Source organism: Didymella exigua, assembly GCF_010094145.1.
Source record: "Didymella exigua CBS 183.55 unplaced genomic scaffold M421scaffold_8, whole genome shotgun sequence".
Taxonomy (NCBI): Eukaryota; Fungi; Ascomycota; class Dothideomycetes; order Pleosporales; family Didymellaceae; genus Didymella; species Didymella exigua.
Window position 1 is genome coordinate 378,613 of NW_022984782.1, and position 23,012 is coordinate 401,624.

At 57.2% G+C, this 23,012-nt stretch overlaps 11 protein-coding genes across 11 annotated transcripts; 5 read left to right on the plus strand and 6 right to left on the minus strand.

The window, feature by feature from the left end:
• Positions 1–60: 60 nt before the first annotated feature.
• On the minus strand, positions 61–1,098 carry M421DRAFT_3434 (uncharacterized protein; the record flags this gene model as incomplete). Its single annotated transcript, XM_033589502.1, has 1 exon — positions 61–1,098. The coding sequence occupies one exon, from the start codon at positions 1,096–1,098 to the stop codon at positions 61–63; it is 1,038 nt and encodes a 345-aa protein (XP_033450607.1).
• A 543-nt stretch (positions 1,099–1,641) lies between these two features.
• Positions 1,642–2,866, plus strand: M421DRAFT_99701 (decaprenyl-diphosphate synthase subunit 1; the record flags this gene model as incomplete). Its single annotated transcript, XM_033598785.1, has 2 exons — positions 1,642–2,634; positions 2,705–2,866. The coding sequence occupies 2 exons, from the start codon at positions 1,642–1,644 to the stop codon at positions 2,864–2,866; spliced, it is 1,155 nt and encodes a 384-aa protein (XP_033450608.1).
• Positions 2,867–3,500: 634 nt separating this feature from the next.
• On the minus strand, positions 3,501–4,280 carry M421DRAFT_58503 (RmlC-like cupin; the record flags this gene model as incomplete). The annotated part of the gene is made up of 1 exon (XM_033595609.1): positions 3,501–4,280. The coding sequence occupies one exon, from the start codon at positions 4,278–4,280 to the stop codon at positions 3,501–3,503; it is 780 nt and encodes a 259-aa protein (XP_033450609.1).
• A 1,071-nt stretch (positions 4,281–5,351) lies between these two features.
• Positions 5,352–6,275, minus strand: M421DRAFT_90916 (uncharacterized protein; the record flags this gene model as incomplete). The annotated part of the gene is made up of 1 exon (XM_033597897.1): positions 5,352–6,275. One exon carries the CDS (start codon positions 6,273–6,275, stop codon positions 5,352–5,354), a length of 924 nt encoding a protein of 307 aa, XP_033450610.1.
• Positions 6,276–7,275: 1,000 nt separating this feature from the next.
• M421DRAFT_372555 (Coatomer, alpha subunit) lies at positions 7,276–11,572 on the plus strand. The gene is made up of 8 exons (XM_033589764.1): positions 7,276–7,473; positions 7,524–7,573; positions 7,623–7,754; positions 7,806–7,954; positions 8,000–8,029; positions 8,079–8,087; positions 8,138–10,863; positions 10,915–11,572. The coding sequence occupies exons 1-8, from the start codon at positions 7,444–7,446 to the stop codon at positions 11,449–11,451; spliced, it is 3,663 nt and encodes a 1,220-aa protein (XP_033450611.1). The 5' UTR covers positions 7,276–7,443; the 3' UTR covers positions 11,452–11,572.
• Positions 11,573–12,196: 624 nt separating this feature from the next.
• M421DRAFT_3439 (uncharacterized protein) lies at positions 12,197–13,120 on the plus strand (the record flags this gene model as incomplete). The annotated part of the gene is made up of 1 exon (XM_033589512.1): positions 12,197–13,120. One exon carries the CDS (start codon positions 12,197–12,199, stop codon positions 13,118–13,120), a length of 924 nt encoding a protein of 307 aa, XP_033450612.1.
• Positions 13,121–13,191: 71 nt separating this feature from the next.
• M421DRAFT_418683 (oligosaccharyltransferase alpha subunit) lies at positions 13,192–14,925 on the minus strand. Its single transcript, XM_033591874.1, has one exon. The coding sequence runs from the start codon at positions 14,834–14,836 to the stop codon at positions 13,346–13,348; it is 1,491 nt and encodes a 496-aa protein (XP_033450613.1). The 5' UTR covers positions 14,837–14,925; the 3' UTR covers positions 13,192–13,345.
• Positions 14,926–15,020: 95 nt separating this feature from the next.
• Positions 15,021–17,566, plus strand: M421DRAFT_58889 (IdgA domain-containing protein; the record flags this gene model as incomplete). Its single annotated transcript, XM_033595638.1, has 4 exons — positions 15,021–15,195; positions 15,250–15,831; positions 15,880–16,177; positions 16,234–17,566. The coding sequence occupies 4 exons, from the start codon at positions 15,021–15,023 to the stop codon at positions 17,564–17,566; spliced, it is 2,388 nt and encodes a 795-aa protein (XP_033450614.1).
• A 114-nt stretch (positions 17,567–17,680) lies between these two features.
• Positions 17,681–18,516, minus strand: M421DRAFT_418685 (uncharacterized protein). The gene has a single exon (XM_033591875.1). The coding sequence runs from the start codon at positions 18,262–18,264 to the stop codon at positions 17,941–17,943; it is 324 nt and encodes a 107-aa protein (XP_033450615.1). The 5' UTR covers positions 18,265–18,516; the 3' UTR covers positions 17,681–17,940.
• Positions 18,517–18,640: 124 nt separating this feature from the next.
• M421DRAFT_418686 (uncharacterized protein) lies at positions 18,641–20,664 on the minus strand. The gene is made up of 2 exons (XM_033591876.1): positions 20,174–20,664; positions 18,641–20,124 (listed from the first exon to the last, which is right to left on the minus strand). Exons 1-2 carry the CDS (start codon positions 20,442–20,444, stop codon positions 18,824–18,826), a joined length of 1,572 nt encoding a protein of 523 aa, XP_033450616.1. The 5' UTR covers positions 20,445–20,664; the 3' UTR covers positions 18,641–18,823.
• A 676-nt stretch (positions 20,665–21,340) lies between these two features.
• M421DRAFT_58856 (uncharacterized protein) lies at positions 21,341–22,765 on the plus strand (the record flags this gene model as incomplete). The annotated part of the gene is made up of 2 exons (XM_033595635.1): positions 21,341–22,362; positions 22,414–22,765. The coding sequence occupies 2 exons, from the start codon at positions 21,341–21,343 to the stop codon at positions 22,763–22,765; spliced, it is 1,374 nt and encodes a 457-aa protein (XP_033450617.1).
• Between the last annotated feature and the right edge of the window lie 247 nt (positions 22,766–23,012).

Below are 23,012 nucleotides of genomic sequence, written 5' to 3' on the forward strand. Positions count from 1 at the left end.
AATGCAACCAATACAACCAATGCAACCAATGCAGTCAATACAACCAATGCAATGCAATTCTCAGCGATGTCTCCCTTTCCTGTGCCTCATAGCATCGTCCTTTTCTCTCCCCGTCGCCACAGCCTCGCCCTCTTTCCCATGCAGGACCCAGCTCGCGACAATCTCCCTGACCTCGGGCTTCTTCCTCTCGACCCTCTTCGCCTCGGCCACCTTGCGCACATAGCCGCTGTACACAACCACCTCTGCAACGCCCACGGCAAAAGCACTGCCCATGCTCAACCCCAACCGCGTCCCCACAGTCCAGTGCCGCGCAGCCACCCACACAAAGACGGCGACGCAGACGACCGAGATGAGCACGTTGATGATCAGGATGATCTGGCGGTGCACCTCGTCGTACGACAGCTCGTCGTGCGCGTCGGCGGCGTCGTCTGCGCCGGTGCCAAAGGCCGAGGGCATGCGGCTCTGGGCGTGCGGGAAGCGGGTCGAGAACGGGTCGCGGGCGGGCGGGAGCATGCGCTCGTAGCTCTGGCGCTCGTCGGCGGCGCGCAGGCGGGCCATCAGGGCGTGGTATTCGGGCGTCTGGGCGGGCTTTGGCGCGGGTGGGGGTGTGTAGAGGGTTGTGTTTTTGAGGAGGGCGGCGAGTGTTGTCGGTGTTGTCGGTGTTGGTGTTGTTGGTGTTGTTGGTGTTGTTGGTGTTGGTGGTGTTGGTGGTGTTGGTGTTGGTGGTGTTGGTGTTGTTGGTGTTGTTGGTGTTGTTGGTGTTGTTGGTGTTGTTGGTGTTGTTGGTGTTGTTGGTGTTGTTGGTGTTGTTGGTGTTGTCGATGTTGTCGGTGTTGTCGATGTTGTCGGTGTTGTCGGTGTTGTCGGTGTTGTCGGTGCTGTCGGTGTTGTTGGTGTTGGGCCGGTGTTGGGGCGGCTCGAGTTGGTCGTGGGCAGCTGCCTGAGCACCGCTGTTAGGGCGAGGAGCTGCGCGTGCGAGATGGGGTTTCCTGGCGCGGGCGCGGCGAGCGAGGGCGAGCATGCCGGTTGCAGGGGCGGAGGCAGCTCGGGGTGTGTCGGGGAGATGCGCGACAGTGCCTGCACTATGCCGGGGGTCATGGTGAGGAGCACCATGGCCGGCAGAAGATGGACGGATGGACAGATGGTCGACACCAAGTCGTTACTTGGTAGGTGAGGTCGGACATGTCCGCCCTGTCCGACCTCGCCGGCCTGACGCGCCGACTCCCGACTCGCGTCGATCCGAGCGCCCTCGTCATGACTTTTGGGAAAACTTCCCTTCCGCAGTGGTGACAGCGGCAGCCGGCCATCTCTCCCGGACGACGTCAATTCCTCGGGGACGCATCACCTGCACTCGCCCGTCCGCCGTCTACCGCCTCGACACCCGCGCCTCCGATGATGAGCCGTCCGAGCCGGCTCGCGAGCGCTTTTGCCCAGCGGGCCACGACCCCGTCCGCAACCACGCCAGGCCTCGCGACACCGAGCCGTCCGTCGGCCAGCGCCGCCCGCCGCCCGCAGCCGCATGTCTCGACACACCACTTTGCGCGGCGGCGACGGGCCCAGTCGTCGTGGGCGGCCGCGGCGCAGGCAGCCAGCGTCGCGCAGCACATCAGGGCCGCGCCGCCACCGGACGCGCCGCTGAAGATGGACCCCTTCCAGACGGTCGCGCGCGAGATGAAGTTCCTGACGGGCAACATCCGCTCGCTGCTCGGCAGCGGCCACCCGACGCTCGACACGGTCGCCAAGTACTACACCCAGAGCGAGGGCAAGTACGTGCGCCCGATGCTCGTGCTGCTCATGAGCCGCGCCACCGCCCTGACGCCCCAGCGCGCCCGTCGAGGGAGCAGCGGCAGCAGCGGCGGCAGTGGCAGCAGTGGCAGCAGCGTCGACGCCCCCATCTCCAGCCCGCAGACGCTGCGCGACGCCAACCCCGACGCGAGCACCTCCAGCCCCGCCCATGACCCGTCCGCCGCCCATGACCTGTCCGCCGCCGCCGCCGACATCCTGCCCTCGCAGCGCCGCCTCGCCGAGATCACAGAGCTGATCCACACCGCCTCGCTGCTGCACGACGACGTCATCGACCACAGCGTCGCCCGCCGCGGCGCCGCCTCGGCCAACACCGAGTTCGGCAACAAGATGGCGGTGCTGGCCGGCGACTTCCTGCTGGGCCGCGCCTCGGTCGCCCTCGCCCGTCTGCGCGACCCGGAGGTCACGGAGCTGCTGGCCACCGTCATTGCGAACCTGGTCGAGGGCGAGTTCATGCAGCTGCAGAACACGGCGCGCGACGAGTCGGATCCGGCCTGGAGCGACGACACCCTCGCCTACTACCTGCAGAAGACGTATCTCAAGAGCGCCTCGCTGATTAGCAAGTCGTGCCGCGCCGCCGCCGTGCTGGGCGGCTGTGCGCCCGACGTCGTCGACGCCAGCTACGCCTACGGCAAGAACCTCGGCATGGCCTTCCAGCTCGTCGACGACATGCTCGACTACACTGTCAGCAGCGCCGAGCTGGGGAAGCCGGGCGGCGCCGATCTGGAGCTGGGGCTCGCGACCGCCCCGCTGCTGTTTGCGTGGAAGGACAACGCCGCGCTGGGGACGCTGGTGGGGAGGAAGTTTGCCGAGCCGGGCGACGCCGACAAGGTGAGTTTGCGAGCGCAGCGCGTGTGAAGCCCCTTGTGGACGGACATTCTGACTGGTTACGTGGTTCTAGGCCCGCCGAATCGTACTCGCCTCCACCGGCCTCCAGCAGACCCGCGCCCTGGCGCAGGACTACGTCGACAAGGCCATGGCCGCCATCGCGCCGTTCCCCGACTGCGACGCCAAGACTGGCTTGCTCGACATGTGCACCAAGGTCCTGCAGCGGCGGAAGTAGCCACGACGTACGAGGGACGTGGACGAGGACAGGGCTGTGGTGTGTTGTACGAGTACTGTATATTGCGAGCACGTGACGCCGTGTATCGGGCGTCCGCGCCTTTGGCCGTGTATCGAGCGTCCGCGCCTTTGGCCGTGTATCGAGCGTCCGCGCCTTTGGCCGTGTATATTGCATCCGCCCCTTTAGACTTGGCGTGGCTCTGGCGCGAGGAAATAAATGTCCATCACCCACCCTTGTTCTCATCGACGCTCTTTTGCGAGGTGCACTCACCACCGTCCATGCTCTTTTGCGAGGTGCAATCACCACCGTCCATGCTCTTTTCTTTGTTGAAACACGCCCACGGTGGTTCTGGTGCATGGGCAGAGGTGGGCTGTGGGCTGTGCGCTGTGGGCTGTGGGCTGTGCGGTGTGCGGTGTGCTGGAGATGCGTGGGAGATGTGCAGGTGGTGCGTTGTGTTGCAACGGCGGGGGGTGGATGGGTGACGATATTTTAGAGTGACAATGTTTAAGTATTAAAGAGTGACTGTTAAACCGCGAGAAGAACCAAACTAAGCAAAAAAACTGCCCCAACGCCTTCGCCATGCCGAACAAAACTACACCTCTATCGGTTCCCTCCCTGCTTCACCACCGCGCACTCAGTTCTTCTTGCACCGCTGCAGACAAACATCCATATCGCGCGCAAGATTGGCGGGGATGGACTTGCGGAACTCCTCGATATTGACGCCATTGATCTCCTTGGGCAGCCCAAGAGTAGCACCCAGCACCTGGGCGTCCAGCGCAAAAAAGTTCTGCGCAACCTGGCTGGTGCCCGGGTCCTCGCTGTTCAGCGTCGCCACAAACGTCGCCTTCTCGCAGTCGTCGTTGAACTGGAAGTGGATGCTGCCCTGCGGGAACACGGTGCCCTGGAACTTGCTCAGCGCGCCCGCAATCTCCGGGTTGTTGTCTGCGCCCACAAGTCCGTTCTCGAGCACGTAGCCAAACTTGAGGTTCGAGCCTTCGACCAGCGTCAGGAACTCGGTTGCCCGCGGGTGCACGTGCGGCGTGTTGATGCCGCAGGGCTCCAGGAAGCCGAGCGTCGTGCTGATGTCCAGACCCGTGAGGATGGGGAAGGTTTCGATGTTGGCGGCCTTTGTGGCGCCGCCTTCTGCGCCGGGCGCGGGGGTCGCGCCATTGAAGTCGAAGACTGTGAGGGCCTTGAGGGCGGGGCCGGCGAGGAGCGCGTCGCCCTGCACGAGGAGGCGCTGGAATCGCTTAATGGCTGTGGGTGCGGTGAAGAGGTCGCGGAAGAGCGCGGCTTGGTCCGTGGGCGCTGGAGGGGCGGGGGTGTTGGTGGACGAGGGCATGCTTTGGGGCAGGGCGTTGACTGAGCCGAGTGCCGCGAGGGCGAGGATGGAGAGGTTGGTGAAGTTCATCATGTTGCTGAGTGATGGATTTGTTGAGAGAAAGACTCAAGGAAACAGGAAATGGAAATAAAAGGGAACAGGATATAAGACTGGAGTATGGTTTGTTGATTGTGAGATATGAGATGATAGACAATGTGTAGCTCCTCTTCAACGTCTTTATACAACTTACAGCAAGCCGCCATAGACACGCTGATGGGCTTCAGACGGATGTGTTCAATCCGATGCTGATAATGCAGGGCTGAGTAGTCCAACGCCCGCATCTTGATTCAGTGACAGCTTGGATTTGTTAAGACAGGCCTTGCGGCACAGCAAGCGATTGGCTGTTGAGACAACCTCGGTGAATGTTTCGATCGCGGCCACTCAGCGGACGGCGGTTGCTGATGGTGGCGCAGGCGCGGGAGACTGCGAGCCGTAAGATACCCTCAGCACCACGCGGCGGTGACGGCCACGTGTTGACTGATGATGAACTGGACTAGAACAGGACTGATGATAAACTCGAATCTCACGAATCTGAGTCAGACACATCCGTTTCCAGATCCAGCTGCGTTGTGCGATGCGGTAGACTAGCAGACCGCTGCCTAGGCCGTTTCCTGGATGGTTGCACTCAGGTCCGCTTCACACGACGATGTGGGCTTCAGTGCCTTCATCAAAGGCTGGAAACCTTCAAACGAGCTGTCTGCATGCGATTAGATGTCGCGGCCTAAACTTAGCATTCATTGTTCATCTGGTGGTGGTGAGTGTTGGTGTTGAAGTGGGCCACTCAGCCTTAACGTGGGGCTTAGCCTCATGGCTTGTCAGCAGGCCAGAAATAGATGCAGATGCCTACCCAGGCGCCGAATTCCAGACAGAACATCATCAACCTCACTTGTCTTCGGAAGTGGCAGGATCCGAAGTCGATACCTGCACCATGTCACAAAACCAAGGTGATGTTTTGGTAAGGAGAGCAAGTATCACGATATGTTACGAAAGGGGTAATCGCTGCGCTAAGAAACAGACACCAAACAAACAAACAAACAAACAAACATACGGCTCTCCCTCTGAAGATCCGTAGACAAAAGCCATCCAGCGTGATGCAGAGAGTCCTCATTCCGCACCAGTCATGACTTCCATAGTCTCGTAAGCGCCTCCCCAGAAGGGCAGCTCATCCAGCGTGAAGGCATCGTCACTAGGGATAGATGGCGGACCCTTGGTGTGCTTGACTACGCCCTCCTCAGGTTCCTCCTCCTCGATGATGTTGTTGGTATTCGGAAAGCCCTGGTCCTCGAAGATGAGCGAGGCTCGCCTATCCCACGGTCCGTATCCGCTCAATTTGCGGCGCAGACGGCGCGCCTCAATATTGTTGTCGTCCTGAGGATCGTTGTCAGAGTAACTGCTGTCCCCTGCAACACTTCGGTCGTGGTCGCGCTTACGGTCCACCCATCGCTGGCTCATGCTCTTCTTCCTGCGACGATAGATACGCGCCAGAGCCTCCGCCTCCTCGTCGGTGTCGTGGGACTCTTCAGAGACGTGCAACGCCCCCATGCTGTCCATGATCCCAGTCGCTTCCAACGCCGCGCCGCTCTTATCGCTCTTTGCATCCTCACAGTGGTCTGGCTGTACGACTTCTACGCTCTCGTCATCGGTCTCATCGCTGTCCACCTCCTCGAGTTCAAAGCTGGCTTCGTCCATGGGTCGCCTGGGTCGGTCGTCCTCTTCTTCGCTCTCCTCCTTCGAGCTATCCTCATACTCGGTTTCTTGCGCCGCTGTGCCTGCATGGGCGTGCCCAGAGACGCTCGAAGGTCTCGAAGAGCACTCGATGGACTGCGCGCGAGTGAAAGTGAATTGATTCTTCCCAATGGGAGTGAACTCGGCCGGCGGAGTGTGTAGCGGCTTCCGCTTGTACAGTGGCGGCGTGTGGTTTGCTTGAGGAAGAAATCGAGGCGGACCGTATGCGCTCGAAGCAGTCGGCGGCGGAGTGGGACAGCCGTAAAGCATCTCGTAGGGTGGTGGTGGTGCATGTGTCGCCATGTGTGCTGGGGGGGTGTTGTTCTTCACCGGTGACGATTGTGTCAGGCTGGCGGGCCAATTGCGACGACGTACGTATCAATGATGACCTCTCTCGATCTTTGCTGATCTTATGGTATGCAAGGCCGGCGGACGTGTCTTGTTTTTGTGATGCGGAAGAAAGATTGTTGTGCGGACAGTATCATTCTGGAGAAGGTTTGGAGGCTTGACTGGAAGACTGAGCGGCGAGTTGCAGACGGACTGGTGGAAGGTTTACAGGTCAGACCCTGCTTGTCGTGCAGGAAGAAGGAGGAGTGTCACGGGCAGCAATGCAGGACGGATAGCTCGCAGACAAAGAGCCACAGAGCAGATCAGTGGAAGGGCAAAGTGTGCGGCGGTGGTCGAATGGGGCTGTCCGAGAAAAAACGAGGATTGGAGGAGGCGGGCCTGGGGTGGTCACAATTCCCTAAAGCCTGGGATTGTGCGGGACGTCGCCAATTATCACCTGCGTTTCAGCAGTGAGCTGTTCGGCCGCGGTTCTTTGCGGCGGATCTGCCTGCAGAAGAGCGCTTTACCTTGACTCCACCTGGCGGCCTCGATATGTGTTCATGAGCAATTAGTTCCTTTGAGGCCTTGCAAAATCTTACCTTGCGTCAAGCCCAACCCGTCCGACGAATGACGGCACCGCTCAGTATTGCGGCACGCATGGTTCTCTACGTAGTGCTGGCCAGCTGGCAGCGGGTAGGCACTGGCGGGGCAGACACGCATAAGGTGAACTTCGTATGCAGACATTCAACCGAGCGCACGCAACGGAGCAGAAATTTGGGCGGGCCTCGGGGCGATGCGGCTCTGCTTGGGAGACGACGAGCCTTGAAGTCGACTAGCCCTGCTGCGAGCCTCAGGCGTCGGTGATTCGCCTGCAGAGGGTGATGTCGCAGGTCTCACGTGAATGAAGCTCTTTTGGTGGGGTTGGTTCCCTAGTCTCGCACGGGCCTCAGTCCAGTATTCCGTTGCGTGGCAGATTGAACCTCTGGCCAGAGCAGCTTGCGGCGGAGGCAGCAGAGCGTCAACCATTCGCAACATCGTGTTTCTTTTTGTTCTGTGCACGCCATACCACTTCTGATACCGCCGTCTCTTGCATTGAAGCTTCACAGCGTGTTACTGAAGCTGCGGCTTCGCCCTCAATTCCACCATGGCCTCGTCCCCGAGCATGTTGACCAAGGTATGCAGCTGCACGCGTATGCGCTCTTGCTTGCATCTGACCACGCACAGTTCGAGTCCAAGTCCTCGAGGGCTAAGGGCATTGCCTTCCACCCCAAGAGGTATCTCCACGCGCTCCAAATGCCGTCTCCCTGCGCTGACCGCCCCTAGACCCTGGATTCTCGTGTCGCTGCACTCTTCCACCATCCAGCTGTGGGACTACCGTATGGGAACCCTGATCGACCGCTTCGAAGAACACGATGGGCCGGTCCGCGGCGTTGACTTCCACAAGACGCAGCCATTGTGAGCATGAGAGCGCTGAATGCGATTGCGCGGCATACTGAGAAGGGACAGATTTGTATCTGGTGGCGACGACTACAAGATCAAGGTCTGGTCGTATCAGACTCGACGATGTCTGTTCACACTGAGTGGCCATTTGGACTACGTCCGAACCGTCTTCTTCCACCACGAGCTGCCATGGATCATTAGTAGTTCAGACGACCGTAAGCGCACCCGCAGCTGCGCAGGGACATACTGACAGGAAGCAGAGACCATCCGTATCTGGAACTGGCAGAACCGTAAGTCAACAGAGTAGTGATATCTAGAAATCAATGCTAACACTCACAGGCTCCCTTAGTAAGTCACCGTCGTTGAACCACCCCTAGACCCTGCCTAACACGCCCAAGTCTGCACCATGACCGGCCACAACCACTACACAATGTGCGCGCAATTCCATCCCAAGGAAGATCTTGTCGTTTCCGCCTCGCTCGACCAGTCCGTCCGCGTTTGGGATATCTCTGGCCTGAGGAAGAAGCACTCTGCGCCGACTTCCATGTCGTTCGAGGACCAGATGGCTCGCTCGAACCAGAACCAGGCAGATATGTTTGGAAACACAGATGCAGTCGTCAAGTTCGTTCTCGAGGGCCACGACCGAGGCGTCAACTGGGTCGCATTCCACCCTACACTACCATTAATTATTTCAGCTGGCGATGATCGCCTGGTTAAGCTGTGGAGGATGTCAGAGACAAAGGCTTGGGAGGTCGATACGTGCAGGGGGCATTTCCAGAACGCATCGGCGTGTCTGTTTCACCCCCACCAGGACCTGATTCTGTCAGTTGGCGAAGACAAGACCATCCGTGTATGGGATCTCAACAGGAGGACATCGGTCCAGTCTTTCAAGCGGGAGAATGACCGTTTCTGGGTTATTGCGGCGCATCCTGAGATCAACCTGTTCGCTGCTGGTCACGACAATGGTGTGATGGTATTCAAGTTGGAGCGTGAGCGCCCAGCGTCAGCGGTCTACCAGAACAACCTCTTCTACATCACCAAGGAGAAGCATGTCCGGTCATACGACTTCCAGAAAAATCTCGAATCTCCATCTATGCTCTCCTTGAAGAAGCTCGGCAGCCCGTGGACACCGCCGCGAACCATCTCTTACAACCCTGCTGAGCGCTCGATTCTGGTCACATCGCCTGCAGACAGTGGCACGTACGAGCTGATCAGTCTTCCGCGCGATGCGTCTGGAGCTGTGGAACCCACCGACACAAAGCGTGGCCCTGGAAACTCGGCCGTCTTTGTCGCGAGGAACAGATTCGCAGTTTTCAGCCTGGCTAACCAGCAGATTGATATCAAGGATCTCAGCAACTCCACAACCAAGACCATCAAGCCCCCGCACGGAACCACCGATATCTACTTTGGTGGCACTGGCAACCTGCTCCTCATAACCCCCACCAACGTTGTGCTGTACGACATCCAGGCTAAGAAGAACCTTGCGGAGCTTGCTGTAGCCGGCGTCAAGTATGTTGTCTGGTCCTCGGACGGCCTGCACGTTGCTTTGCTTAGCAAGCACAATGTCACAATCGCTACGAAGAACCTCGACCAGGTCAGCACACTGCACGAGACCATCCGTATCAAGAGCGCTACATGGGACGACACCGGTGTGCTCCTCTACTCGACATTGAACCACATTAAGTACAGCTTGATGAATGGCGACAACGGTATCGTTCGAACCCTGGAGCACACTGTCTACCTAGTCAGAGTCAAGGGCCGCAACATCTACTGCTTGGACCGCGCAGCGAAGCCAAAGATTCTTCAAATCGACCCTACTGAGTACCGTTTCAAGCTCGCCCTTGTCAAGCGCAACTACGATGAGATGCTCAACATCATCAAGACATCTAGTCTGGTTGGTCAAAGCATTATTTCGTACCTGCAGAAGAAGGGCTACCCTGAGATCGCTCTCCAGTTCGTCCAGGATCCTCAAACACGTTTCGAGCTCGCCATTGAGTGTGGCAACCTTGAGGTTGCTGTGGAGATGGCCAAGCAGCTTGATCGCCCTAAGCTCTGGCAGCGACTCAGCACTGAAGCCCTCGCGCACGGTAACCACCAGATCGTAGAGATGACATACCAGAAGCTAAGGAACTTCGACAAGCTGTCATTCTTGTACCTCACCACAGGTGACCAGGACAAGCTGAAGCGTATGGCCAAGATCGCAGAACATCGCGGAGACATGACTGCCCGCTTCCAGAACGCACTCTACCTCGGTGATGTTCAAAACAGGATAGAGATGTTCCAGGAGATTGACCTCTATCCGTTGGCCTATGCTACTGCCAAAGCTCACGGCCTCGACGAGCAGGCACAGTTGATCCTTGAAGCCGCCGGTGTCACAGAAGACCAGATCAGCGTACCCTCGATAGGCAACCCTCTCGAGCCATCCAAGCCAATCGTTCCGACCTTCAAGGCCAACTGGCCTACACGTGCAGCATCTTCGAGTGTTTTCGAGAAGGCTCTCGCTGGTGAGATCGAGGGTGTTGGTGACGAAGAGCCCGCGGCGAACGGCTACGGTGATGAGGACCTGCTTGGTGAACCCGAGGCTGCCGGTGCTACTGCCGAGCTTGGGGGCGATGATGAGGAAGACGTCGGTGGCTGGGACATGGGCGACGATGGCGATGTTGAGGCGGAGGATGACTTCGTCGAGGTTGAGGGTGCTGACGCAGGCGCTGGAAGCAGTGAAGCAGACTTGTGGGCACGCAACTCGCCGTTGGCAGCAGACCACATCGCCGCTGGGTCTTTCGAGACTGCCATGCAGCTGCTGAACAGACAAGTCGGTGCTGTCAACTTCGCACCTCTTGAAGAGCGCTTCCAGGAGATCTACCAGTCGTCCCGGACCTTCCTCCCCGCAACACCAAACATGCCTTCTCTTGTCAACTACGTACGGAGAACTGTCACTGAGACAGATTCGCGAAAGATTCTGCCCATCATCCCGCGGGCTCTCGAGTCCATCTTGCAATCCGACCTGGCTGCGGGCAAGCAGGCTTTGCTCAAGAACCAGCTTCCAGAAGGTGTCGCTGCTTTCAAGAGGTTGCTGCACCTGTTGATCGTCAACGTCGTTGCGTCACAAGCAGAGCTCACTGAGGTACGTTATTACATCATGCCATTCGTTTGATCATGCTAACACAACATCCAGGCGAGACGAGCCATCAACGTCGCTGCACAATACACACTCGCTATGTCCATCGAGCTCGAGCGTCGCGCACTCGCTAAGGGTGCCACCGACATTTCCAGTCTTTCTGACGAGGATAAGAAGCGCGTGCTGGAACTGTCCGCCTACTTCACTGTTCCTGAGCTTGAGGGGGCACATAGATCATTGCCTCTGTCAGCTGCCATGAATTTCGCACACAAGAACAAGCAGCTTAACACCGCGCTGAATTTCGCCAACGCTCTGCTTGACAGGACTGGCAACGCGAAGATGAAGGAGTCTGCCAAGCGTGTCAAGACCGTTGCAGAGAGGAACCCCGCCGACCAGATCGAAATCGACTTCGACCAGTTCGCCGACTTCGAGATTTGCGCAGCAAGCCACACACCCATCTACGGTGGTAGTCCCTCAGCCGCCTGCCCCTACGATGGCTCGAAATACCATGCCAAATACAAGGGCACAGTGTGCAAGATCTGCGAGGTGTGCCAGATCGGTGCTCCAGCAAGTGGCTTGAGGTTGGTTGGTTGAACGATGTGTCGAAGTTCTAGCGTTGCTTACGGTCAGAGTTAAGAGTTGTAGCAGCATTATGAGGATGATAGATGTAGCGAGCCCTAACGGGAACAAAATGCGAAACGATATAATGTTCAGTCAGCTGTCGACTTCTAGGGCCGACTAACCCCTTCGCGGCACTGATGTGCTGACGAGGTCAGATGATGGTGAAGGCTAGTTGCAGTGGGTTTCATTCGAGTGTGCAACGCTCTTTCCTGTTTCAAGCAACGTACAACATCTTGCCATACAAGGTCGCCAAGTAGGACAGAGCGACACCTACGCACTTCCTACTCCTCACACCAACCCTCGCACAGATCGAAAGAACACCTGTAAGACCACACGCGATGCACGTGATAGACCAACCGCCTATCGACCTCTTCATCAAATGCACCGTCAGCCATTGAATCGTCACTGGTCGCTGGATCATCACCAGCCGCGCCGTGCTCAGATCCTACTCATCCTTCCTCATCAACCCTACTTCGTCATCCTCAGCCCTTCACAATTCGTTCGAGGATCTATAACTGTGCTTTTTCGCCCCCACCGCTACGCGAAAGAACTGTGCGGCGCAAGACAAGTGACAGTGAAGTGGACGATGGAGCATATGGAAAGGCACGCATGAAGCCATAGCAAGCACGCACTCCGCAGCTAAACAACTGCGATTGCCTACAGTAACCACTCTACCTCGTCTTCCTCAATGTATCAGTCATACAACTCTGCTGCCACCATGCAGCTCCACGCAACGATTCCTGCTCCGAACGGCGCGCATGCCTGCCTGGCCCTCTACGATGTGTGTCCACATACCACTTACTCAACCGCCTCACGATACCGACACCCGTACCTGCACTGCGATCTACCCTCTCCACGCTCCACCTCAAACCCACACTCCATCGAGTACATCAACAAAGACGGCACCCGGATCGTCGAAACAACACACTCCACACTCTCACCCGATCCAGGCGCACATCGCATCCACGCCATCCACCACATCGACAGAAAGGCAAGAAAGGCCTACGACTCGACATACGACGCTATCTCAACCATCCAGCACCCCAAAGAAAAAGCCATGGCAGCCTCTCTCGCCAAACTAGTCCTATCAAAACACTCACCCATGATGCACCACGTCCGCTCTCCCGCCTCGGAACCGCCACCACTGCGCTCGATCCTCAAGTCCACGAGACCTCTTGAAACAATGCCGACGATCTACCTCCTTTCCTTCTCCACCGACCGGGCACCGACGACGAAACACTTCGCGAGACTCCTTAACGACCACTTGCCGTCTGGAGTCCCGTTGCGGTACACCATCGACGCGAGACGCTTCCTCGTCCCGTCGCGACAGATACAGGATAACTACTCCGGGGTGGCGGAGATTACTCAAGACGCTGTGCTACGGGACCGAGGGGCGAGGAGGGAGATTGAGCACGCTGTGCACGAACTGATGGGGTTCGTACAAGACTCGTCCTGCATCGGGGGCGGAAGGGAGACGGCCATTGCTGTGTGTTGCACGGCGGGGACGCATCGCAGTGTTGCTATTGCGGAGTGTGTTGCGAGGGGTGTGAGGCAAAGGGTCAGGAGGGCGGGGGAGGGGGTGCAGTGCAAGGTTGTGGTTAGGCATGTGCATCGTATCAAGGGGATAAAGGATCCGTTCTAGAGTGGGTGCGGAAAGGACCAGGGCAGTGACGGTGCGGCATAAGGATAGGTATGGACAGAGGCGACGGTAGTGTAGACTGGAAATCATCACATTGTTCTACATGCTTGCTAACACAAACTCGACTGGATATTGGGTACCTGCCACTGACGCCAGACTTTTCGGCTCCGCGCCCTGTCTACTCCCACTCATCTCCACCCCCTCTTCTGCGCTGCGTCAGCCATCTCTCTACGCCGTCTTCTTCTTGCCAATCGACGTGTCGATGCTGCCCACCGCCCACACAAAGGCGAACACGGCAAACGCACCAAGCGTGATGACAATGGGCTTCCTGTACCCCGCGGTCCAGGGGTAGTCGTACGTGACGATCAGCTCCCTGTCTCTGAAATCATCAACCAGATTGGTCGCCGTCAGCGTCAGCGCGGTGCGGCCCAGCGTGTCCATGAAGGTCTTGTGCAGCGAGATATCGTCCGCAATCAGAGGCACGCTGGTCTGGAAGCGCACATTGGTAGCGCCCTCGGGCAGGATGACGCGCAGCACCACGCGGCCGTAGCTCAGGCCCTCGGGCGCGCGCGGGCCCTCGAGGAACGGCACCTTGAGCGCGTACCCGTCGCCCGTGGCTAGCTTTCGCAGGTAGCTCGATAGGTCCGCGTTCCAGCCCACGCGGAAGCTGTACTTCCAGGTGCCGAAGACTGGGTAGCGCGGCTTCAGCTCTAGCAGGTTCTCCTTCTTGCCTGGGCGGAAGCGCGACGTCGACACGTTGCCGATGTCGTCGGTGAAGTACGGGTCTACTGCGCCCGGGGCGAGGGGCAGGTTGAGCGCCTTCAGCGCGAATGTGGCCGGGTTCATGTACGACTGCTTCTGCCAGTCGACGCGCGAGAAGTGGTTCTTCAGCCCGGCGCCCTCGTTGACGAGCCAGTAGCGCTCCTCGGTGGCGAGATTGCCGCCCCAGTGCGACACTTCGATGTCGCGCTCCAGCAGGGTGGACTGGATGACAGGCTTTGTGAACTCGTAGCGCACGCTGACAGGCTGCTGAGCGCCGGCGGGCACGTTGGCGTACGCGCCGTATGTGAATGTCGAGCCCTGCTTCTGCGGGTCGGACTTTTGCTCGTCGTTGAGCTCAGCGGGCAGCGTGGTGTAGTCTGTGACGTCGGCGTTGGGGAACTTGACTTTGGTGCGCTGCTTGTCGACGGGGTAGGCCGAGGGCGCGTACGCGCTAAATGTGTACTGCAGGTACTGCTTTGCCATCTGCGGGAGCTCGGCGGGCATGGGCTTGAGCGCCGAGAGGATGGAGTAGGAGATGCTGAGGGTCTGCTGGGCGCCGGGTGCGAGGGGCTCAGGCAGGTGGACGCGGTAGTATTCGGTTGTGCTGTCCTGGTCGAGGCCGACGACCTGGACGCTGAACGTGCCTGCTTCTGCCTTCTTCTTGTCTCTCACTTCGAACCCTCCGATCCTCGACAACAGGCTCGTGTCGAACGGCACATAGTACTCTGACTGCGGCTTCGCGTCAATGTTCTCGATGAGAATGTTGACCGTCTCCCGGGGGTATGCTTTGTCCAAATTGGTAGTCCTGACCAGGTTGGCATTCTTGAAGACCTGCGGAGGCTTGAATGTGCTGGGCAGCAGCAGCTTCGACCGCAGCGGTTCCGAAAGGTTGGATTCGGCGCTGGCGAAGCTGGCCAATGCCGCAATGGCGCTCGTGAAGAGAGAAAACGACCTCATGTTGGGTAGCAGCCAAGTTACCCAGTCATGTGAAGGTCGGTGTTGAGGGAACGTCGAGGAGGGTTGTCGCGACGAAACGCTGCGTTGCGTATGCTGATGCGTCGTGTCCACAACCCGCGCCCGTGCACTGCAGGTAGCTCAAGCTCGCCCTCCGCGGTCAATCCCCGCATTTTCACCGAACACCATGAGACTTCTTTCTAGAGCTGCACCGAGGCCGTGTCTGCCTCAGCGGAGCTGCACGTCGCTGGGAAGGCGCCACCTGACCAACAATGGCTTCTTCCGCGTCTCGGAGGAGGTGCGAGAAGCTCTGAACTCGAAGAAGCCGGTTGTCGCGCTGGAGTCGACAATCTACACTCATGGTGCGACTGGATAGATCAATGCAGATGCCTGATAGTAACTGATCAATCCTTCAGGCTTCCCGTACCCCGAGAATGTAGCTCTCGCATCCCTCCTCGAAAGCGTAGTCCGAGTCAATGGCGGTGTGCCTGCCACCATAGGCATTTTAGACGGTGTAGCACGCGTGGGCTTGGATCCAGAAGAGCTGATCCGGCTCACCGAGTCTGCTGGCCAGTCAACGACCCTGAAGTTGTCCAGACGGGATCTGAGCTATGTCGCCGGTCTGCGGCTGACGGGCAAGATGTTCAATGGCGGCACTACAATCGCAAGCACCATGTTACTCGCTGAGTTGGCTGGAATCAAGATCTTTGGCACAGGAGGCCTTGGTGGCGTACACCGCGGTGCAGAGTCGAGCATGGACATCTCTGCTGACCTGACCGAGCTGGGCAGAACGCCTGTCACTGTCATCTCGAGTGGCTGCAAGAGCTTTTTGGATATTGCCCGGACCCTTGAGTACCTCGAGACCGAGGGCGTGGGTGTTGGCACTTTCGCAGACGGCCGCGAGGGCAAGGTAGACTTCCCGGCCTTCTGGTCGAGGGACAGTGGCGTCAAGAGTCCAACGACCATCAAGGACGAGATTGAGGCTGCTGCTATCGTTCGTAAGCAATTCAATTGACTTCACAACAGACATATTCTAACACCGTCAGATGCACAACATGAGATGCAGATCAGGTCTGGCCTGCTCTTTGCCAACCCCGTACCAGTCGAAGCCGCTATCCCTAAGGCCGAGATGGATGTAGTCATCGAGGAAGCTCTCAGACAAGCCAACGCACAAGGCGCATCGGGCAAGGACAACACTCCCTTTGTCCTGGCCAAGGTCAAGGAGCTCACCAAAGGCAAGAGCATTCCAGCAAACAAGGCATTGATCGAGTCCAACGTGAGGAGAGCTGCCATCGTTGCCCGCGAGCTGTCAATCCTGGAGAAGAAGCAAGAAGAAGCCCAAGGGTGAGCCAGACACTCTTGTTGCTCGATTGTAGACTGGCACTGATGTAAGTACGTAGATATGGCTCCTACTTCACTCCAGTGCAGAGCGCCATCACTACTGCCAAGGAGGTGCTGAACAATGTGATGCCCACACCTCCTCCAACCCCTACCACTACATCGCCGTCCATCTCTGATGCTGCACCCGTCGACATCGTCGTTGCAGGTGCACTTGCCGTTGACTTCTCCTGTGACTACGCTCCCTTCGCCAACGCCTCAAGCCAAACCGACCCGCTACCTCACACTTCCAACCCAGCAGTAATCAGCCAGAGCCTAGGCGGCGTAGCCCACAACATCGCCAAAGCCGCGCACCTCCTCGGCTCCTCCGTACGCCTTTACAGCGCAGTCGGCAACGACCTCAGCGGCCGAGCAGCAGTGAGCCAACTGGAGGAAGAAGGCATGTCGACGATGGGCATCGAGACACTCCCCGCGCCCGCCCGCACGGCGCAATACGTCGCCATCAACAACGCACACAAAGACCTCGCACTGGCCATGGCCGACATGTCGATTCTCGAGACCATCCCGCAAGACCTGACCACCTCGCTGTCCAAAACGCTCTTCGCAGATCCCGCCACGAAACCCAAAGTCTTCGTCGCAGACGCAAACTGGTCCTCCCCCGCCCTGCACACCTGGCTCTCCACCGCCTCGTCCGCAGGAAGCACGACCATCTTCGAACCCGTCAGCACCGCCAAGGCCCTACGCATATTCCCCTCGGACAGCTCGTCTACACCTACATCAATATCAACCTACCCTTCCCCGCTGGCGCACATCATCACGCCGAACAACCACGAACTAACTGCACTCCACGCCCACGTCTACTCCCTCGGATTATTCGAAACCGCGCCCTGGTTCCGCACCATCGACGCCCTGGGCATCCCCAGCTCGGGCCTGCGCGTCCCGCTCGCGATGCTGACCTCCAGCGCGCTAGTCGATGCCGGTGTCCCGCAGCAAGCGATCAAACTGCTGCCTTTTTTCCCTACTGTTCTGACCAAATTGGGGCCGCAGGGCGTTCTAGTGACGCGGCTGCTGGCGAACGACGCGCATGAGTTGCGCGATGAGAGCGAGCGGCAGTACATCGTTGCGAGGAGAAAGAACGGCGATGTCGAGGCGGATGTTGGGGGTTTGTATGTTAGACTTTTCCCTGTGGAGAAGGTGTTGAAACCCGAGGAGGTGGTTAGTGTGAATGGGATTGGGGATACGTTCTGCGGCGCGCTGGCTGTGGGGTTGGCCAGGGGGAAGAGGGTGCAGGACGTTGTTAGTTTCGCGCAGAGCGCAGCGAGCTTGAGTCTGAGGAGCCGCGAGAGCGTGAGCCCCGGGTTACGGAGTTTAACGGGGGCGGTGGAGAGGCTGTAGATGGACGCGTATTACTACGTCACGTGTGAAAATGCTGGTCTATAGTAGGCTGGCTGTATGTATCACGAGAATCGACACGCTTCTCACCCGGTCACAAATCATGGAAAATCACATGTCCATCCTAATCGGTACTTAATATCGACACCACTCGCCGACCTTTTCTAAAAACCCATCGCCCAGCACCCAGCACGCCTGCACGCTTCCCAACCCTCAAATCTCCCTCCTCCATGGAACCGATGATACAAGACACGACCACCTACCCACCCAACTCCCACACTGTTCAAAGCTCTACTACGGCCCTCTAAATTCTCCCCCACCCCCAAATGGCGATGCTGTTCTGCGCTTGGTCGTGGAGATTTGTGGGTACCAGAGGCCTAGGGAACAGACTGTGATCCGGGAATCTTCAAAGGTGTCTGTCCAGGATGGACTGGAGCATTCCCGTGCAGCAGGGATAGTCGATCGTGCGGGTGCGGGGCCACGGTTTTAGCGACGAGCGCGCGAGGTATCCCAGCGCGGCGAGCATCGGGCTCTGCTGTGCTGGGCGTCGGCGATAGCTCTGGTACCTCGACACGGGGGGGTTCTTCGGGTGCGTCGCACTCCACTGCAATGGGTGGAGGTATATCTTCTGGAGCGGGCTGGGCGCGGAAAAGATCAGTGAGCGGTTCCTGGTGCTGCGTTGCCTCGCATGCCTTCCTCATCTGCACGACGCAAGGCTGGCAGTGTTCGTAAAAAAGCAGTTCGGTTCGGAGTTTTTGGCGGCATTTGTTATTGGGCTGAGTCCTCAGCTGACAAATGGAGAGTGGTAAGTCCGGTGGCTGCACAAGGCGAAGTGAAGTGGGAGTATGTTTGCTGGCACATTTTTGGCGACTATACTGAGTATGCTATTTAGTAGCGCTGGAGTATATCTCGTAGCTAGAAGGCCGGCATGCTTATGAAGACTCGAGTCTGCGTGGAATCTTGTCTTACTTTTCATGGAGACATTTGAAAAGCACTTTTGTTGTTGTTGTTGGAGACACTAGCATTTGTCGTATGAGTAAGACAGCGAAGGTTCCAGCGCTCGAACCAGAACTTGTCAGTGTGGAACAACGTGGTAGCACAGGTGGCAAGTACGGTGTTTGAAAGGCTTTGATGCATTGACTATGAATGATGCGACTACCAAGAAGAAACATGCCGCTAAAATCGATGAGCCAGCGCTCGAATCCTATCCGACCTTGACAATGACTCGTATACAATCATTCATGCGTAAAAAAAGTGACTCTACAGAGTCAAGAGCATAGCAGCGACCAACGCCGCTACAAAGCTAATGGTGGCACCGCCACTGACCCGGCTCCCAGCACTACCATGGATGCCAAGGACCTCAGCCTGTCGGGAGAAAGTAACGTTCTGCTTGATCGACTCGTTTAAACACTGGCCATTGGCAATGTCCAGACCAGTCAGGTCATCCGGTACGTGGAAGAACATGTAGCTGCGGTTGTTCAGGCCCTTGAAGCCTTCGGTGTTGTACGGGAACCAATCGCTGCTGTCAGTCGAGGATGTGTTGCGCAGAAAGATACACTGGACCTGGTTGGGGAAGTCGTGGGCGAGCTGTGGGTAGTCCTTCATGACGTCGGAGTTGGATGTGTCGGCGACAAGCACGAACTTCCTCTCAGGGAAGGTGGCGAAGATCTTACGTAGGAGGTAATCGCGGATGGCCAAAGTAGCACTGACGTCCGAGAAGTTGAGGGGTCTGGTGTCGAATGAACCACCGGGGTAGGTCTTGTAGATGAAGTCCATGTAATTGCGGGTAGCCTGCTCAGGGGTGGTCGTCAGGTAGTGGAAGTGCGTGTTGTTTGGCAGAGTCTGCGACCAGTTGCGGTATATGTCGGGCATGTTCATCCATGGAGTGAAGTCGCGCGCGAAAGAGTTCAACAGGCCTTCCTTTGGGTCGTAGATCTTAGTCACTCGGAGGATGTCGTCAATATCGGAGATGAAGGTGATGCCTGTGGAAGGGACCAGATAGGCGGTTGCGTTGCCACTGTCGGTGCCAAGGGTGTGAACGTTCAGACGCTGTACATTATTGGTCTCGTTGCCGTTGGTGAGGCCATTGCTCTGGATCGGTACAAAGACGTCAAAGTCTCCCTCAGCAGTGGTCTCATACGGCAGCTTGATGGTCTGGTTGCCTCCAGTGGCTTGAATGGAGTTTCCACCTCCTGACTCCCCATCTCCACCCTGCATGGGTGCGGGTTCCAGAGTCACAGTAACATTCTCTTCGCCTTGCTGGACGACGAAGATCGATCGAGTGAGGTTGCGAGCGTTGGCTTTCTGTTCATCAGGGAGCTGCTCTACGCTCGTGTCGATCAGGAAGATATTAGCGAGGTCGTCGATCTTCGACTGCGAGATGTTGGGAATCTTGTAGACATTGCCGTGGAATCGCACATTCCAACCCTTGTCTGTCCAGTTCGCGTATGGAGGGACATTGAGGACCTGAGTAGGTATCGCAGCGAGGTCATCGTCGTTGATTCCCAAGCTGGACATGACCGCACTACCGGTCGGAAGACCTTCAAACCAGCCGGGGATGCCTACTTGGTCAGCACAAGCTTCACTAGGGCTAGTTCGTCTCGAGCTTACCATCAGTGAAGAAGCTGGGCAATGCCGTTCCAATAACACTCTCCAGCGATTTGATGGCACCACCAACACCGCTCTTGATGTCGTCCAAGATGTCTCGTCTCTCAACATAGCTGTATCGCTCGTCGAATCGGATCGCCGCGGGAGTGACAATCGGTGGTCGAACTTCGACCTTCGCGGGTGCAGCGGTTGGTTCTGGTAAAGAAACGGCATTTACGAGGCCAAGTGTGGCACTCAGCAGCAGTGCGCGCTGCGAAGTCCTGCTAGGAGCCATGTTGATGTGTTGTTGATAGGGGCGAGCGGCTACAGTTGTGTGCTACTCGCGTGTCTAATATAGGAATTGGCAACCTGGACTGCTTCGATGACAGACTGAAGGGAATGAGGAGACGGGCAGCTGGCGGCCAGCAGGATTATCTTGAACGAACAAGGTAAGCGGCGCGGACTTGATTGTCAGTGTCGTCCCTGACAAGTTTCACATAGTGCGTGTTTGTGGCAGTCGAGACTGATGTCATTCCCTATTTAGCGTTGGCAAAGCTTGTTTACAGTGCCTAGAGAAGCTAAAGCGCCCACAATAGCCCGATCTGAAGCATCCACTCTGCCACACATCATGCACGCTTGCTTGATGCACCCCAACATTCGAAACCGCCCCAGAGGTTGGGATCGGAGCTTCGCTGGAAACGTCTTGAAAGCCTCGTTTCGCAGGACGGATCTCGAGGCATGGGGCTGCAGGGCAAATCAGGTGCACGCGCCATCTCATCTCGCCCCAGTTCTCGAGCCTCCTCTAGTTAATGCTGGCAATCACTTGATGGTCGTATGCGTCCAGATCTTGCGGATAGCTTTCGCGCAAGCGAAGTTCACGCAAGATTGTCCGACAATAAGACATCAGCATGCAGGTGTACATAACGCGCTGAGCAGCAAGAGCACATCTTGTCGGCACAATGCAAGGGCCTACCACGGGCGTTCCGTCCATTGAAGTGATGCGGCACAGGCTCCTTAACTACCTACTGCAGAGCTCAGTGCACATAACTCAGAGCAGGGACAGCCTCTTCGTTACCACAAACTCGCCCTTGCATCACTCAAGGAGATATGTAGAGGTCATCGACTGCTCAGTATGTCGCTCATCCACTCAAGTGCTTTGATTGTGAGGTCAGCTTTCTACATGTTACGAAAATGAGTGCTTCCACGATCAGTATTCAGCCCTCCCATCCCACGGTTCTGGACGATGAGCTTGCTGCATTGGCCCTGCAGCTTGAAGAGATCGAAATCTTCTCACAATCCAGCAAAGGAAAGCATCCTGTCAATCAGCCTCCTGATGTTGAGGTCGCTTTCGCGAGCTTTCAAGCCGAGCTTGCCGAACACAAAACGTTCCTGGCCGACAGGAAGCTGGCTGAGAGTATCGGTGCTGCCGTACACAGCGATGGTCTTCTGATAGGAGAACTCACGTCACAGGAAGTTCAATTTTACGAGGATCGACGCCATGTACTCCGGATCAGCAACGAAGATCCTGAGATTGAAGCGCCTCCTTCCGCTGTTCGACAGGCACTATCCCACGATGTTCACGACTGGATGTCCACGCTATCCGCCACTGTCGCTCAGACCACCGTGTTAGACTTCTCAGATAATGAGGATAATGCGGGACCATCAATGAGCTTCGCTGAGCGCCAGGCTGAGACGATAAAGAAACTGTCCATGGAGTTTCAGTGTGCCTTCTGCCTTGATCGATTTCCACGCGCCCTCATGGTATCCTTGAAGTGCAGTCATCGCTACTGTGGCGACTGTGCTAAAGGCCTGTTCATACGCGCAACCAGGGACGAGGATCTGTATCCACCGCGATGCTGCAAACAGTGTGTCCCACTCCAGCTTGTAGCTAAGCACATGCAAGCTGATGAGCTTGCCACATTCGAGCTGGCGAGTATCGAGTACACCATGCGCAACAGGACTTATTGCAGCAATCTAGAGTGCAATACTTTTATTCATCCAGACAACATCGAGCCTCACACTGGTCGTGCGACCTGCTCAAAGTGCGCCACAGCCACTTGCTCGGGGTGCAACAACGCATACCACCCCGAAAACGCTTGTCCAGAAGATGAAGGACTTCGCGAGACCCAGGCGCTCGCTCAAAGCATGGGGTGGAGGTCCTGTAACAATTGCGATAGGGTCATCCAACTGCGCACCGGTTGCAACCATATCACGTATGTTATAACAGTACTCAAAGAGACTCAGACATCACTAATTAATCGTAGTTGTAAATGTAGCGCCGAGTTCTGCTATGTATGTGGGATCGAATGGAAGAATTGCAGGTGCGACGTGGCGGACCTCCATCGTATTGAAGAACGCGCGGAAGAAGTTGTCAATCGAGACGCGCCACCTGACCTGCCACAGGCGGTTTGGCAGCAGCGCGTTGATGACGTCTTCAATGAGCTCCGGGACCGCCATGAATGCGAACACTCGAGACGTTTCGAAAGGAAGACCCACGGCCAACCCAAGAAGGGCTTTCGCTGTGAGCTCTGCTCCAACCGTCACTGGAAGTACATCCTCCAATGCCACCTCTGCTACCTCAACGTATGTGAAGACTGCCGTCGCAACCGTATCTGATCCCAGACGATCTTTTCCTATCCTCAAGTTTGGCCATGAGCCTGTCCGCTCCTTAGTCGCAATTCCAAACACGCTGTCTAATATTTTCTGACGGGCCTGTGGCTACATATCCGACCTTCGCACATTTTTTGTTGGATACAGTTGAAGGTGATTCGTTCATGCGTGCAACACTAACCTTGAGCATGTCTTAGGAACACATAAAGGTTATATTCGTCGGACTTCAAGCGCGATCTCAGACACTCTCCTC